The sequence below is a fragment of the Phascolarctos cinereus genome, unplaced genomic scaffold (genome assembly GCF_003287225.1).
Source record: "Phascolarctos cinereus isolate Bilbo 61053 unplaced genomic scaffold, phaCin_HiC Scaffold_3;HRSCAF=262, whole genome shotgun sequence".
In the NCBI taxonomy this organism is placed as follows: domain Eukaryota; kingdom Metazoa; phylum Chordata; class Mammalia; order Diprotodontia; family Phascolarctidae; genus Phascolarctos; species Phascolarctos cinereus.
This window is the reverse complement of record NW_027555736.1, coordinates 82642985-82660294: the sequence shown is the minus strand read 5'-3', so window position 1 is coordinate 82660294 and position 17310 is coordinate 82642985. Positions and strand designations below refer to the sequence as shown.

The following is a 17310-nucleotide window of genomic DNA, read 5'->3' as shown; positions in this document are numbered from 1 at the left end:
GTCTGAAGCTGGAGTTGAACTCAGATCTTCCTGACTCTGGCCCAGCACTCTGTGCATTATGGCATCACCTAGCAGCCTAGGTTTAAAAAGGTAAATCCTGTGATGTGTAAAATGGTACACAGACACTGATTATAAATTATAACCATGAAAAGAACTCTGAAAGACATTAGAACTCTGACCAATGAAGTGATCAGTGATGACTCCAGAGGACTGATGGTGAAGTGTGCCACAGGTCTCTTGACAGAGAGGTAGTGAACTATAGGTGTGGATTAAGGCATATATTTTCTAACATGTTTTGCTTAGCTATACTTGTTACAAAAGGTAGGGAAATTGTTGGAATCGATAGTCATGTTAAAATAAAAGTGCACCAATAAAAAGTTGGGTTTTTCTTTTTAACAACTAAAAATCATAACCATGGTTCCTTCCTTCTTGCTGATAGAAAAGGAAAGAATTCTTTCTTCCCCCAAGGATGAAAAAAATTTGCCAAACTGCTCATAAATTGAGAATGATTATAAAAGCAACCCTCAGAAGAACATCCCTTCCCTTTGGGCAGAGCATGCTTGAGAAGTACTTAAATTCAAGCATATGACATTAGAAATCAGCAGGAAGTATTGATGTTATTCATCCCTCAGATCAACACAACTTCCAGGGTCAATCACATTTCCTTGAAAATATCAGAGACTCAAGCTTATTCACATTCTGGGAGGCAGTAAGGCACAACAGAAAGAAGGTGGGCCTTGGAGTCTAGCTCTTCTGAATTCTGCCTTGGATACATAATAGCTGTGTGACACTGGATAAGTCACTAAACTGTACTCAGTTTCGGCTTTCTTGCCTAGAAAATACAGATAAACACAGTCTACCTACCTCCCAGGCTTGTTATAAAGGTCAACAAAGAACATGTGTGTGCAGAGGTTGCTGGAAATTTTAAAGGCCCGTGTAGATGCCCAGCTATTATGGCTTTCTGACTTTAAACAGCCACAGGTCTACAGTTCCCTACCCCTTCTAAATTTTTTTTCTTATTAAGAAGTTTTGGCTTTCATTCTTTAATTAGGAAAGTATGAGTTCAGAAATGACAGTGACTAGAATCCCCTTAAGAAATAATTTCCACAAATGTTAAAAATTGTTTTCACATGCAACTGGTAAATAATATATACAGACAATGGGGTATAGAAATCTTTCCTTCCCTGTAGGAAAATAGAAGGGGAAGGGGATGAGAGAAAGTGGGGGGAGATAGAATGGAGGGCAGATTAGGGGAAGGGGTATTCAGAATGCACATTGGGGTAGGGGGAGGGATGAGATGGAAAGAAAATTTCAAACTCAAAATCTTGTGGAAGTGAATGTTGAAAACTAAAAATAAGTTAATTAAAAAAATAAATTAAAAAAAAAAAGAAAAATAATTTCCTGATACTCCACTGGCCTCTTTTCACTGTAGGGATGTGTGTGTGTGTGTGTGTGTGTGTGTGTGTGTGTGTGTGTGTATGTGAGGGAGGGGAGTGAAGGGAGGAATGATGACTCTGAAATATTGTTTACACTGTCTGAAGGGTCCTTGGGTTGATTAATTCTGCTTAGCTGATTGTTTATCTTTATTACATGAGAAGATTCACTGGAGAGAGAGAAAGAAGGAAATATCAGGAAATAACTGTGGTGCTATGTGAAAGTATCAAAACTATTTTTTTAAAAAAACTATTTACTGTAAGTGAGCATAGTCTTTAGTACTCACTCCCCCACCATGTTTTGGCCGCTCCTTTGTTTGCTCAGTGGGGAGTTCTTAAGACCTCCTAACTAGTATCATCAGTGTTGCAACGTACTATCGATCCTGTTGGACTTTAGTGTTGATCTTTTTGGAGGTAAAAGGGAAAGGGGAAGAGGAATCAAAGGGAAAATATCTGTAGTTGTGGCTGAATGTGTGGGCAGGAAGAATGATACTGGCTACCCAGCCAACATTCTGAAACCTTCACAAATACAAGCTTCACTTGATAAGCAGAGAAAGAAGCTACAGGAGGCTCCAATCTCTCTCTGTCGACATTCACATTGGCCAGGATTGAACACCCAGAAACCAAAGGGGTCTAATGATCACTGGCAATGCACAAGTAGCCTTCAAAAGACTATTTTGCAAATGTGTTAGGTCAATTCCCATCCAAATCTGCTCATTCCAATACTTTACAAGGAGAAAAGAGTTATGTTTCTCTTTTCGAAGTATTCTATGTATGTGAATCCCCTTAACATTCAAATGTTGAACAGAATTATTCACACTTAACACATAATAAGATATTTCTAGTATATAAATTGTCCTGAGAGCATTATGTCTTAGGCATTTTAGGAAACTACATTAATGTCACCAAGAGAGAGATTTCAACAGGCAGATACATGCAAAGGGATAGCGATCCAGGCATGAAGAATGGTGTGGGCAAACAGCCAAAAGCAGGAGAGGGCAAGACAAGCAGCTAGCAGTCCAGCTGGCCTAGAATGTCTAGGTTATGAAAGGGAACATAATAAGACTAGAAGGGCACCCGTGAGCCATATTGGAAAAGGCCTTCACTGTCAGACATTTGTGTTTAGTTCTATGGGGAGTTACTGAAGGTCTCTGGGCAGGAAAAGTATCTGATCAGATATGGGTTCTGCTTACCCCCAGAAGGCAGAACTAGGTGCAAGATGGGAAAGGCAGAGGTCAGCTCACTGGGAGGGCAAACTTCCCCAAAATTAGGACTTTCTTAAAGCAATGGCCTTCTTCAGAAGATAGTAGGAGGGCTTCAGGATCAGCTGTACAAATATTTGTCAAGGACTTTGTGATTAAGACTCCTGCTCAGGTAAAGAACTAGAGCAGAGGATCTCCAAGGTACCTTCCTACTTGATTCTGACTCACCAGAGGAGATTAACCAAGAAAGACCTAAGTCCTAGTCAGTAGGGGACTCATTTCTTCTCAGTTAGCCCTAAGTCAATGCCCTAGTAATGATATTAAGACTAAGAAGCCCTGTCTATGCTAAATCATCTCAAAGTTCCAAGGAAATACCAGTTGACCCCGTATCCTGACCATAATCTAAATTCAGATGACTGCCTCAGGCATGGCCTAGGAAGCCTTTTCCACAGACATCAATAGAATAGCCTGTGCCTCCATCAGTTCTCACAAAAGGAACTCGATGAAATTGAATTATTTCCCTATAAATGAAGGTGAAGTTGCTTACCGCCTTTCTCTACAGACAAGTGCTAGATAGCTCTCCATTTTTATTTTAATTTCTTGAGTGGAATCACAGAATGTTAACAATAGAAGGGATAAGCATCTATGATTGTATTGATATAAGGACTCCCACATGAGGAAGTTCCTCTACCAATGCAGGTTGACACCTGTACAACTTAAAGCCTTAGTGTTGCCTGGACCACTGAGGCATTAAGTGTCTTTCCCAAAGTCATACAGCTAGTTGATATGTCAGAGGCAAGATTTGAACCAAGGTCTTCCTGACTTCAGTACCCACTTTGATCACTATTACTTCCACCAAGAGATGAGAGAGACCTACAAAATCATCCTGTCCATCCCATTCCTTTTACTCTCAAGTAAATGGAATGGATGCCTGAGGAGGTAAAGTGTCATACCCAATGTCTCACAGACAGTAAATGGCAGAACCAGGTCACCTGACTAAATCCCATGCCATGCTCTTTCTTCTACATCATCCTGCCTCCAAAGTGGTTCTCAGACTTGATAAAGTTCATGAACTGTTTTTAGCAATCAAAAGTTGCCTTGGACAACCTCCCTCATTTGCTTTTACTTCCTGCCCCACTAACCTGTCCATTCTCCACTCCTTCCTCCAAATAAAGGCTCGCTAGAATTAATAGTAAGAAGGATAATTGTATTTGACAAGATGCCAAGGCAGGGACTTCTGGTCTGTGTTAAACACCATAAAATGATTAAGACATGCTACAAATAAAAGTAGAACTCTGGCCATATTATAAGCATGTATACTAGAATACTACAGTTGAAGACAGATTGTTAGAACTGACAGGGGTCTTAGAGATCATCTATTCCAGTGGTCTCAAACTAAACTTGTAAACTGAGTTTTAGGCATAGATCACTGCTTTAGGTTTCCTAGTAAAAGGTATGCAACATAAGCTAGAATTTTCCCAGCCCCTCTCCCAACTCTTGATCTTGTCCATTTCTATGGTTCTTTTACTCCTCAAAGCACTTTCTTAGCTCTTATTTCCATCTTATCCTAGATAAAGTCATTGGAGATGAGGCAGCACAGGGCAAGACAGAATGCGACAGCAACAATGAGGAAGATGAGGAAATTAGGACACACGTTCAATTTCCTCTTGCCCAAGGCAACACAACTGGTTTAATAAGACAGCCTTGATTAAAGCCTCAGTCCCTTGATTCTTAGCCCAGCATTCTTTCCACTAGACCCAACTAAAGTTCATTTAACCAATTACATATTGAATTAATGCTACATATCAGCTATATTATGGGGTAAAGATGCTGATATGGACTGGCTTGGAAGTTTAACCAACATTTGTAACATTGAGTTCCAAACATGTATTTACAAAGTTTTGAAACCCAAACTATTACAAAATGGTTTCAGCCTACAAGGCTGAAGTATATAAATATCTTCGCAGGAGGACAATTATCTCATCATAGCATAAATTTAGTACTAGAAGACACCTTAGAAGTTATCTAGGACAAACACTTCATTTTATATATGTGAGGGAACTGACTTCAATTCCAACTTTTATCATCTGCTTCCACCAAAAGATGTGAGAAACCTTTAAAGATGAACTAGGGGGCAGCTAAGTGGTGCAGTAGATAGAGCACTGGCTCTGGAGTCAGGAGTACTTGAGTTCAAATCCAGCCTCAGACACATAATACTTCCTAGCTATGTGACTCTGGGCAAGTCACTTAACCCCAATCACCTCACCCAAAAAAACAAAACAAAACAAACAAAAAAGATGAACTAGCTTGCTCAAAATCCCATGGGGAGCAAGTAGCATGGTGGAAATTCAAACCCAGATTCTCCATCTACAAGTCTAGCATTCTTTTCAGGATACCATAATAGTTCCTCAAAAGCAAACTGACAGGATAGAGCACTGGTCCTAGAGTCAGGAGGACCTGAGTTCAAATCCAGTCTCAGACCTGACACTTAACTAGCTGTATGACCCTGGGCAAGTTACTTAACCCCAACTGCCTCATAAAAAAAAAAAAGACTTGAAATAGCTTTGAGGCAGCTAGGTGGCACAATGGATAGAGCACCAACCCTGAGGTCAGGAGGACCTAAGTTCAAATCCAGCCTCAGACCAAACACTTGACACTTACTAGCTCTGGGACCCTGGGCAAGTCACTTAACGCCAACTGCCTGAAGAAAAAAAAAGCACAAACTGACTGCTAAACCAGTGGAGATTTATGGATATCTTTGTTCTACCTCACGACATCTCATTTGATATAACATTTTGCATCCAGATAGGCAAAGAAGTGTTGGTCCAGGATGAGGAGTCAGCAAACTAGGCCTGAGGGCCAAATCCTGCCTGCTACTGGTTTTGTACAGTCTCTAGAGCTAAGAATTTTTTTTAACATTTTTTTAGGTAAAATTTTATTGTAGTTAAAAATATAACAGCTCTCAGGCTGTTTAAAAAAAAAAGATGTCTATCCCTGGTCTAGGTTATTAACCAGAACATGGAATTTTCTATTTACAGTGAATCAGGTATTATTCAAGAATCCCAACAACAGAGAAGTAGACCTGTCAATAACTCATTTCATTTTAATGCAGGAATGAAATTTAACGTAATGAGAATAAGAGCAAGTCTGGAAGTCAGAAGACCTGGGTTCTAGTCTTGGTTCTTTTCAATAATGAGCTATGTGACCTTACTCTTTTCTGAGCCTCAGTTTTCTCATCTTTAAAGTGAAGACAGTTGGACTAGACCAGGGATTCTTAACTTATTTGGGGTCATGGACTCTTTTGGGAGTATTCCAGGGAAGTCTAAGGACCCCTTCTCAGAATACCATTTCTAAATGCATGAAATAAGATATATAAGGACACAAAAGAAACCAATCATACTGAAATATAGTTAACAAAATAGTTTTTAAACCAAGTTCATGACCCCCAAGTTAAGAACCCCTGAATAAGATGATTTCAAAAAGTGCTCTCAGTTTCTAGAATGCTATGGGCCTATGAGAAATTATGGGAATCCACTTGGCATTCTTCTAGCAGCTTGTAATAGGATAAGGTCCACATAAGACCTGTGGACCTCAGCTGCACAACCTATAAAAGTCACACAACATCTACCTTTAATAAAGTGCAATGATGTGTGAGATGAAACACTAAAATATACTCTGAAAGCAAACTTTTTTTGACAAAAGATTAATTTGATTAGTAGTATAGTTTACTGAACTACCATTCACATTTTGAAAAGGTGAAGTGTCAAGATCACTAATGCTTTTTCCTTTTTTTAAAAATAAGAATTAATAAAAGTGGTAATTAAAGCTGGCCTCAGAGACAGAAAGACATGAGTTTAATTCTACCTCAGATATAGACTGCCTGTGTGACCCAAAACAAGTCACCCACCTCTTTGGGATGTTCTAGGCAATTCCCTAAGACCAGAAGCTGCCAAGTAGTTATAAAAATAGTAGTAAAAAAGCCTATCTACATTTGCAGAAAGTATTTTGTCTTTGTTTTGTTTTTTTCCTCCCCAAGAGTTCCCTATACTAGTGAAATCACAGTTCAGGGTCAAAAAAAAAAGCAACCCCCACATACCATTCTAAAATCCTCTTCGAATTTGAAAGCCCCACCTCCTGTGGCACAGAGAGTAGTATGAAGACTGGAGAAGTTCTTTTCACTCCCCATCTGAATGAAACTGTGCATGGCGCAGCTGGGGAATCGGATGAAGTGCAAGTTGCCTTTCCGCCCACACATGGTAAGGTTCTTCAGCTCCAGGTGCACGTCTCGGATTCCAGTTTTCCCATAAGCTGTGTTAGAAGTCAAGTACTTTCTTATGCTCTTCAAATTCTCTACTTCCTCTTGCTCCTCTTCTGCTGTAATGTCTTTCGGTTCAAAGTAGACCAATTTAACCAGTGTTCCACCAATGTCCATGCCAAACCATGGGAAGGCTAGAGGAGACAAGGAGGGGATAGATAAAAAGAATTCATAAGGTACTAAATGTCCCAAAATGGAACTCTGACCACCCCCAATAAACGTGTTATTACAATGTATAAATACAGGAGAGCCAAGGTCAAAAATGACACATGGAGGTCTCAAAAGGCAGAAGTTAAGATTCCTGAGGCTGAATGCTACATTCAATCAACAAGCATATATGAAGCCCCTACTATATATTCCAAGTATTGTGCTAGGTCTTAGCAATACAAGGACAAAAATGAAGCAGCCTATCCTAAAGGAGTTCATATTCTATTGGGGAGGATGACATGTATACATATAGCATCCAAAGAAACACAAAATAAACCCAAGGAAAATTTAGGAGAAATACTAGCTGGGGGAACGGGGATGGGGATGGGGGTGGATATGTTAGGAGAAGTGTTTGAGCTGAGTTCTGTTGGAAATCAGAGTGTCTAAGAGGTAGAAGAAAGGAGGAAGTTCATAGATCACAAGAAAACTAAAAATGAACACATCACTATGATGAGGTAGCATGCACACTAGGGGTTTACTTCTCTACTTGGAAAACACTTCAGGGCAGCTAGGTGGTGCAGTGAATAGAGCACTGGCCCTGAAGTCAGGAGTGCCTGAGTTCAAATCTGGCCTCAGACCAAACACTTGACACTTACTAGCTGTGTGACCCTGAGCAAGTCACTTAACCCCAATTGCCTAAAAAAAAATTACAAAAAAAGGTAAAATGAGGAAATGGATATGAAAATGAAAGATGTCATATAAACAGTATCTATGGTATCTTGTAACTGATTGGATATGAAGCAAGGGAAAGGGGAGAGTGAAAGAAAACCTCAAGATTCTGAACATGGGAGAGCAGGGGGAACGGTGGTGCCACAAAGAAAAAAAGGAAGTCAGTTTGGGGTGGAGATAATGAGTTCCAGTTTCGACTAAATTTGGGGTGCCAGCAGGATATCTAGGTAGATATGGCCTGGAAGCAGCTGCTAATGAGGGTCTTTATCAGCAGCTAGGTAAGCATAGTAGACAGTACACTGGGCTTAGGATGAGGAAGACTCATCTTTATAAGTTCAAATCCATCCTCAGATACTTACTAGGTGTATGACCCTGGGCAAGTCATTTAACTCTATTAAGTTAAGAACTCAGTTCTTCATCTGTAAAATGAGCTAGAATAGAAAAAGATAAACTAGTATCTCTACCAAGAAAACCCCAAAATGGGGTCACAGAGAGTTGGACACAACTTAGAGATTCTTTTACCTGGAGGTAGTTATCTAAACCATGGAATCAATAAGATTGCCAAGTGTGGCAAGGTAAACAAAGAAAATAAGAATGTCAAGATCAGGCCCTTGAGAACACCCACATTACAAGGTGAGGCAGAAGATGAGGAGTCAACAAAGGAACTGTGTGTGCACTTCCAACCCTTCTCTAAGTGTTGGGGGAGAGAGGACTAGGAGATTCTCTGTCTTTGAAAAGAACAGAAAGAAATAGACTCTGACCACCCAATAGAAAAGAGGTGGACAGAGTCAAAAGTTCTATGTAGGTTAACGGGATAGACTCCTGATGAAAAACAAGAGGCCAATGATGAGATGGGATCAGTGACTCATTACTAAGCTTAGAGAGAGAGATTGTAGAGTGGTGGGTAGAATCCAGCTTTAAGAGGCTGAAGAAAAAGTAAACACCAAGGACGCTATAAACAACATTTTACAAGAAATATAGCACCAAAAGGGAGGAGAAAGACTGGGCAGTAGTTGGAGAAAATATAAGGGGAAAGGGAAGGCTTTTGTAGGATTGAAGATGATAGATTTAGAACCAGAAGACCATCAAGTACAACACCCTCATTTTACCTCTGGGGAAACTGAGGCACAGAAAGGTTAAGTGGTCCCACAGGGTCACTTAGCTAGTGAGCATCAGAAGCAGTATTTGAACCCAAGTCACCTTGACAGAAAGTCTAATGCCCTATCCACTATACTCTGCCACCAGGCCATGTTTGTAGGCAGACAGGAAAAAGCCAATGGCAAAAGATTTAAGACAGATTAAAATGCATGATAGAGAGATGAAGGATAGAATAATGCTCTAGAAGGAGCTTAAAGGTATAGGTCAAGGGTGCAAGTAGAAGCATGGGCCTTGGTGAGTAGTAAAGATCTCTCTTCTGTCACCACAGGAAAAGAGGTGAAAGGATAATAATTGTGAAAAACTTTAAGGACTTGGAGGAGAGCTAAGGGGGTTCATGGCAGATGGCTTCAATTTACTCCATGAAGTAGAAAGCTAGGTCACAAGATTACAGATTTAGAAATGGAAAGGGCTTTAGAGGTCATTTAATCCTAGCTCCCCCCCCCATCATTTTACAGACAAGGAAATTAAGGCTTGTATTTGAGGGTGACATGGCTTGACCATGAGGCAGAATGTGAAACCAGTTCCTCCTGATTCCAGGTCTAGAATTCTATCCAATAAATAATACAGTCTGTTTTGTAAGTAAATGTTAATGGTAGGGGAATAGAGGTTTGGAAGAGGCAAGAGGAGTATATGAAGAAGTTCAGAGCAGGCAGGAGGCCCAAATGAAGCCAAGTACCATGAATTGGTAGTGGGTAAAATAAGTCAGTTGCTGGAAAAGAAACAGGGTAATGAGTTGAAGAACAGAGGTTATACAGGCATGAGGATTCACAAGTCCCCTGCAAAGAGCCCCATCACATGGGACTTTCCATTAGCATCTAGTTTAAGGGAGGGTATATTTTCCAAGCTGATTTTAACCTATTTTGTGCCATGGACCCTCCTACTTTCCCTATTACTGTGGAGGGTAAAACCATCTTCCCCGTCCCTCAGGCTCCCAACCTAAGTCTTCCTGGTCTCCTCACTATTTCTCAGCCTCCCACGTCCAAGCTCCCAAGGCCCGTAAACTTCACTTTTGCAACATCTCTCATACATGCCCTCTTCTTTCCTCTGATACTGCACCACCCTGGTGGAGATCTTCATCGCCTTACAACTAAACTATTTTAATAGCCTCTTGGTTGGTCTGCATGTCCTCAAGTCTCACTCCAGCTCATCCTCCATTCAGCTACCAGAGTCATCTTCCTCAAATGCAGGTCTGACCATGTCACCTCTATACACATGCAGACACACACACACACACACACACACACACACACACACACACTCAATAAACTCCAGTGGCTCCCTATTACCTCCAGGATAAAATACAAAATCCTCTCTTTGGCATTCAAAACCCTTCATAACTTGGCCCCCTCCTACCTTTCCAATCTTCTTTACGCCTTATTCCCTACCATATATTTTCTGAGCAAGTGACACTGGCCTCCTTGCTGTTCCATGAACGAGACACTTCATCTCTATCTCATAGCATGTGCACCTCCCCCCCCCATGCCTGCACAATGACCTTCCTTCTCATTTCCACCTACTGGCTTCCTTTAAGCGCCAACCAAAATCCCACCTTCTATAGGAAGGCTTTCCCAATGCCTCTTAATTCTAGTGCCTTCCTTCATTTAATTTTTTACTATTTATCCTGTATATAATTTGTTTGTCTATATTTGCTTACTTGTTCTCTCCTCCATTAGACTGTGAGCTCCTTAAGGGCAGAGACTATCTTTTGCCTCTTTCTGTATCCCCAGTACTTGGCACAGTGCCTGGCAAATAGTAAGAATTTAATAAATGTTTATTGACTGACTGACTTTCAACAGTCTGGTGAAGCCTGTGGACCCTTCTCAGAATCTTTTTAAATAATGGGGGGAAGTGCTAAATTTTAGATGTTAGTGAAAATAAAAATTTAATTTTTCCCATCCAAGTTCACAGATCCCCTGAAATCTGTAGACTTCAGGCTAAGAAGCCTCCTAGGTTACTAGAAGAAAGCAAAAACAGAGTAGAAGAGAGAGACCTGGAATGAGTCGAGGGACTAAAGGTCAAAATAAGGGCAAAGAGGAGATTTAGTGAGATTGACAGAGGGGCATAGGTGGGATAATCAAAGAACGGAATTTAAAACTTACAGCTCTTAGAAGTAGTGCAATTCTTGGAGATGGTATTGTATAAGTATGGTCATGGTGTTCATCTGAAGTGGGGTCAGAGGAAGGATGTTAGAATGAAGAAGAACCTCAATGAATTCTGTGGTCACACACCTTCTGCTGAAGGGTTAGCAACAGAAGACTTAAGTCTGCAGGGATGATGGCAAGGAATAGGCTTGAAAAGAAGACCATCAGTCATGTCAGGATGGCAAATGAAAGTAACAAAGATGGAGACAGGTTGGTATGGGCAGATGGGATGAAAGATGATATGCTCAAAAGAGCAAAGGTGATGGGATGATGGTAGAGAAATTACCTAAAATTAGCAGTAGAGAGCAAGAAACGTGCCCTCCCCATCTTGATTTACTATGAGTTAGGAGTAAGAGAAGAAGCAGCTGCCAATGGAAGAAGTCACAAAATACATAAGACAGGTTATGGACCACTGTGATTCCAAAAGGCCCAGAGGAACAGATTAAGCAATGGGTAAAGCAATGGAGTGGGACTGTGGAGGTATAGGGGTGATCAGAAGAGGGAGGGGGGTTTGGGAGGAGGTAATGTGAACAAGCCACTTAGACCTAAGGGCATGAGCCCAAAATGGAGAACGGATATAATAAAAGGCCCAGACTGCCTTGGCTTTCTTCCTCACAGTAGAAGAGAGGATTTACACAGTTAATTTACACAGTTAAACCAAAAGCTGAAGACAGAATTAGCCTTAGTTCCTGCTCCTAAGGTCTGCTTCAGTTCTTAGATTGATGGAGCAATCATTGGGGTTCTAAACTCCTTAACTCTGGGAAGGAAAAGAAGAAAGGGCTGCTGAGGGATGGAGTTCAAGTCCTCCAAGGAGGCCATAGCTCAATTACCAAGAGAGCCACTGGGCTCTGGGATGGATATGTATTATAACACCCATTTTAGAACAGAAGAAAATGAGGATCAGGGAGTTTAAGCTACTTGACTTAGGTCCTACAGCTAGGAAATAAGACAGCTGATTCCATGGCCAGTATTTTATTTCCCTACACCACTCTGTGACTCAGTAAAAAAAAAAATGTACAAACTCTTATATTAATGAAGAAAATTCATGATGCTAGATTGGCCTTCTCAAGAAAAGTTCCATTTCATTTAACACCAGGGTCTCCACATGACTGCTTTCCATTTGTCATGAATATAATATATGGAGAGGCCACCAGAAAGAAGCATCTGAAGCTACTGTTACCTCCCTGTTCTACTCTGCTAGCACACACACATGCACATGCACACAGATACACATGCACACATGTGCACATGTGCATACACACACACAGAGCTATAGGTTAACACTGCATGTCAATCTGTTTCAAGCAATTTCTAAGAAAATAGTAAAAGTCCCACTAAAATAATGCTCTCCTGTCCAACAGCTGCAAGACAACCTGCTGTAATTTAATGCTGATCCTCAATAGCTGCTCAAGATCAGCTAAGGAATAACTCTGAAATGGGGGGAGGGGAGGGTGGAAACCCCACACAACATAGAAGAAACATAGCTACAAAAGAACCTTCTCCCCCACCCCCACCTTTAATAAGCACTCTTTTTGTTCATGTCCTTATGATAGTCTAATCACAATTTTTCTAGATCTTTGGCCCTCTATAGCCCTGTTCTACGGGGAAAAAAATGGAAACTGAAGATCCTTCATTCTTCCTAAAATCATATTTCACTTCTCTAAAACCCAACAATACACCATTGTACCTTCACATTGCATTTCACTGTATATACAAATAAAAACCCACCATCATGCAAAGGCCAAACAGTCCTTACAGTGGCTAGGCATGTAATATTACCCCATTAGGATTCAAGAGACCAGGGTTCTAATCCTATCTCTATTACCCACTGTTGTTATCTCCAGTCAGTCACTTCCCCTCATTGGGACCTCAGTTTCCTCACTTGTAGAATGAAGCAAGTTGGACTTTACAGTATTTTCATGTTCTTTCCAGATCTATGATTCTATGAAGGTCTAGTCCAGAGGTTCTTAACCTTTTTTCACGTGTTATGGGCCCTTTAGGATGTCTGTATATACAAGATTTAATCACAGAGGGAAGATACTAGCATTGAAGGATTATTTGTTCTCACTGTTGCCCATTAATAATCTTTCTTGTAGCTTCTTAAGAAGATATAATAATAGCTATCATTTATGAAGTTCCTTAACTATAAAGAACCCCTTTCTCAGATTATTGTTTTAAATGCATAAAATAAAATACAAAGGATTACCAAGGAAAACAATTATATTGATATAAAGATGTAATTTTTCCCCTATTCAAGTTCAAGGACCTCTTGAAATCTATTGACGGACTCTCGTTTAGGGTCTGCTAGATGACCTAGTGGATCTAGTGCTAGACTCAGAGGCAGAAAGATCAAATCCAATCTCAAATATTTACTAGCTATGTGATTTTCAAGCAAGCCACAGCCTCTAAGCTTCAGTGTCCTCATCTTTAAAATGGCAATTATAATAGAACTACCTCATAAAATTGTTTTAAGAATCAAATGACATAACATAGGTAAAGAGCTTTGCAAAGCCTTAAAACTCTATGTAAATATTAGCTATTATAATTATTAGAGAGGAACAAAAGGAAAGCTAAGCACCTCTAATACAATGGACTGAGCTGTGCTCTACTTTGCAGCTCAATCTCAATATCATGTAACACGCACCTGCGAAGTGTAATACATGTTGCAATCAGCAACTTTGCACAGACTGTCTGCACAATTTGTGGGCCACTTGGGTCCCTGGCTGATTCTTTCCATTGCTACCCAATTTGGGGGTGATTTCACAGCTCCCAATTAGCAAATCAGGAAGCAGAGTAAGGCAAAGTAACTAAATATCTGAGACTCGAAAATGTTTACCTTAATCAAAGCTCCTGAAGTTAAGAAGATGAAAGCAGAAACCTCTTCTATTCATTATAGTCAAGCTACCATAATATCCACAGATTTAATTTAACCTGTGTTCTCACGTGAAAAATTTTGGATTTTAGAGTCCCCTTGTCTAACTCTCTTATTTTATGGACAATGAAACTGAGGCCCAGAGAAACAAAGGGACTGGCAGGATCCACAACAGACTATCCTTCATCAGGGATGCTGGAGCCAGCTCAAACCACCCACCCACTGTAAAATTTTCACTGCAGGCACTTACGTCTTGGAAATCAACAAACACTACAAAACCAGGGTCTGCTTTATTGTTCTGTTGATGGTCTGGACTTAAAGCCATTGGGAGGGGGTAGAGGTTAATAATGGAGATTAAACTTTAAAGGTGTACCCTAGAGCTGGTTGTTAAATATTTTTATTAATAAAACAACCTTCTATTTATGATTTTACAAGTTTTAAGCATCTGTGTGGAACTAACCTAGTTTTTCTTGCAGACAAACTATGGGGAAGAAAATGTAATTTGTCATCCCTAAAAAAATACTCTCCCCAAGAAAATAAAAAGGAAATCTAGCTTAGTCAGCACACAGAAAGCACCACCATTCTGTGTTTTCAAGGCATCCAGATGGATGGTTCTAGAAACAGAATGCTGTTCCACAGTGGTATTCTCCTTCCTTAATCCTCATCCAGTTTCTGAATTTCTAAAGAAGGGAACACTTTTCTGCCAGACACCAGGTGCAATTACACGAGTCAACTCACCTACATGTTCAGAACCACTACCACCCACGATGGATTGCATGCAAATGAAAAAAAAAAACACAAGACACAAACTGCTCTACTCCAGCCATTTGTACTCTCCCCATTCTCCTATTCAACAATAAAAAAAGCCTTATAACAAATATACATAGTCAAGCAAAAGAAATTCCCACATTGGCCACATCTGAAGAAATGTATGTTTCATCTTGCATTTCAAGTTCATCACTTATCTAGCAGGAGGTAGGGTAGTGCATTTCATCAATAAGAAATAAAGAAAAACAAGAAAAATGAAGAAAATAAAAAAGGAGCTAATGTTTTCAATGACTAAGGTAACTTCCCATAAACAAGTTGAGGGATTTGCAAACCTGAGAGTTTTAGCAGACTACAAGCTCAGTAAGTCAAGTGTGCTATGGAAGCCAAAAATACTAATGCAACCCTAGGCATTAAAAGAGGGAAAGGGGGGAGGGGGGCGAGCCAAGATGGCAGAGTAAAAGCAGTGACTTGGTTGAGCCATCCCCCAAACCCCTCCGAATACCTGTAAAAAGATGCTTCTAAACAAATTCTAGAACATCAGAACCCACAAAAAGACAGAGTGAAACAGAGCTGGGCTGGGAGAGGAGCATGGATCGGTGTGGGGAGGAGCAGGCAAAGACCAGAACAGAGCAGGCCTCAGGGGACTGAATTACTGATAGTTGTGGCAGTTTTCAGACTTCTCAATCCACAAACACCAAAGATAACTTAGAAGATCAGTAGGAAAGGTCTGCCAGACCTGGGCGAGAGAGGAGCACAGTCCTGCGAGCTATCTCAGCCTACTGACAACAGGGAATCAAGTAGCTGATGAGAGGGGGATTGCAGGGATCTCTTTGCTGGTGCTGAGGCAGGATTCTCTTGCTCTGCCCCTGCTTGGATCTGCGTCAAAGTCCTGGGTGGAGGTCCTGGGGCAAGGAGGAGCACTGGCATAGCAGAGTTTGTGGCATGAAAAGGTAAACAGGAAAGAGAAATCATAAAGGATTTTATTGAAGTTGAACTGTTTACATTCCTACCTGGAAAGATGATATTTGTAACTCATGAGACTTTTCTCAGTATTAGGGTAGTTGGAGGGAATATAAATATAGACAGAGGGCACAGGGTGAGTTGAATATGAAGGGATGATAAGTAAAAAATAAAATTAAGGGGTGAGAAAGGATTGTACTGGGAGGAGGAGAAAGGGAGAGGTAGAATGAGGTAAGTTATCTTACATAAAAAAGGCAAGAAAAAGCTTTTACAGTGGAGGGGAAGAAGGGGGAGGTAAAAGGGAATGCGTGGCATACAGACTTGGCTCAGTGGATAGAGTGCTGGCTCTGGAGTCAGGAAGACCTGAGTTCAAATCCATCTCAGTCATTTACTTACTGTAGGACCCTGAGCAAGCTGCTTAAACTCCGTTTGCCTTAATCCACTGGAGAAGGTAATGGCAAACCATTCTAGTGTCTTGCCAAGAAAATGCCCTGGACAGTATTGGCATGCTATGGTCCACGAGGTCATGAAGAGTCAGACATGACTGAATGACTGAAGAACAGCCTGGTGGTATACAGCTGCGGAGGCTCAGGCTGGTAGAATGTTTGGCAGTGCTGGGCTACAATGAGTTAAGCTGCTTGAGTGTCAAACACTAATAACGTCAGCCCCTGCGATGGAGGCCCACAAGGATCCAAAGGAGGAGCAAACCAAACCAACCCAGGTCAGAAATGTAATACGTACGTCAAAGCTCCCACGATGATCAGTAGCAGGCTTGGGCCTGTAAATGGCCATTACATTTCTAGCCTGGGCAAGATAGGAAGACCCAGTTTCAAAAAAAAAAGCTATAGAACAAGATTCTCCTACTTCTCCACAAACTGTAGCTGTCCCCTTGAAAGCTCTGATCAAATTCACCTCCCTGAACCAGGCTTTAAACCCCTCAAAACCACAGGCATCCTCCTATCTCTCAATTGGAAGTGTCCTATTTCCAAGAAGCTGACCAACCTGGAATCTCCCTAGTTTCATACATACAATGGGCACCCAATAAACACAACTGCTTGGTTGACTTTATAGTTTTCATTTTGGTCCATTCATCAGACTACAAGCTCCAGGATATCTCTACACTTTGCTTTACTATATACAGTGCACACTAGGCTGTCAAAATTTCTCTTCCTTAAACATCCATGTGACTATGAGCATTTCTGCTATGGAAAGCATTGCTTTTGGTGGTAAAATTCCCTCACAAGCCAGAGTTGTGATTCACACACCTGAGACAAGAAGTGTGAACGTGGCTGCCACTTTATTTACGGAACCTCTTAGGGACATTTGAGGTACTCAGGAAGCTAGCAAGAGGAACAACAAGGCTATTGCAGCTTTTTTGAATAAGGTCTATGTTACCATCTTGTTCAAAGTACCCTCATAACTCCTGAAACTAAATAATAGCAGAGATTTCATTAATAGGATTAAGCAGTTCATGAAGCTAAAAATGTCTCAAAATGAGAAGCACACAAATAGCAGAGATGAACACAAAAGGCCTGACTTTTACTAGGAGAGCTCTGAGGAGGAACATGTTCCATTACAGGCATCC

General features: G+C 40.8%; 1 protein-coding gene across 4 annotated transcripts in view; it reads right to left on the bottom strand.

The window, feature by feature from the left end:
- Positions 1-17310, bottom strand: part of PANK1 (pantothenate kinase 1) — a 73913-nt gene that overhangs the window by 27527 nt on the left and 29076 nt on the right. For all 4 annotated transcript variants that reach the window (XM_020964130.2, XM_020964126.2, XM_020964127.2 and 1 more), the window contains exon 2: positions 6732-7084. In XM_020964130.2, the coding sequence (XP_020819789.1) occupies positions 6732-7084 (353 nt within the window). The remainder of the gene's footprint in view (positions 1-6731; positions 7085-17310) is intronic.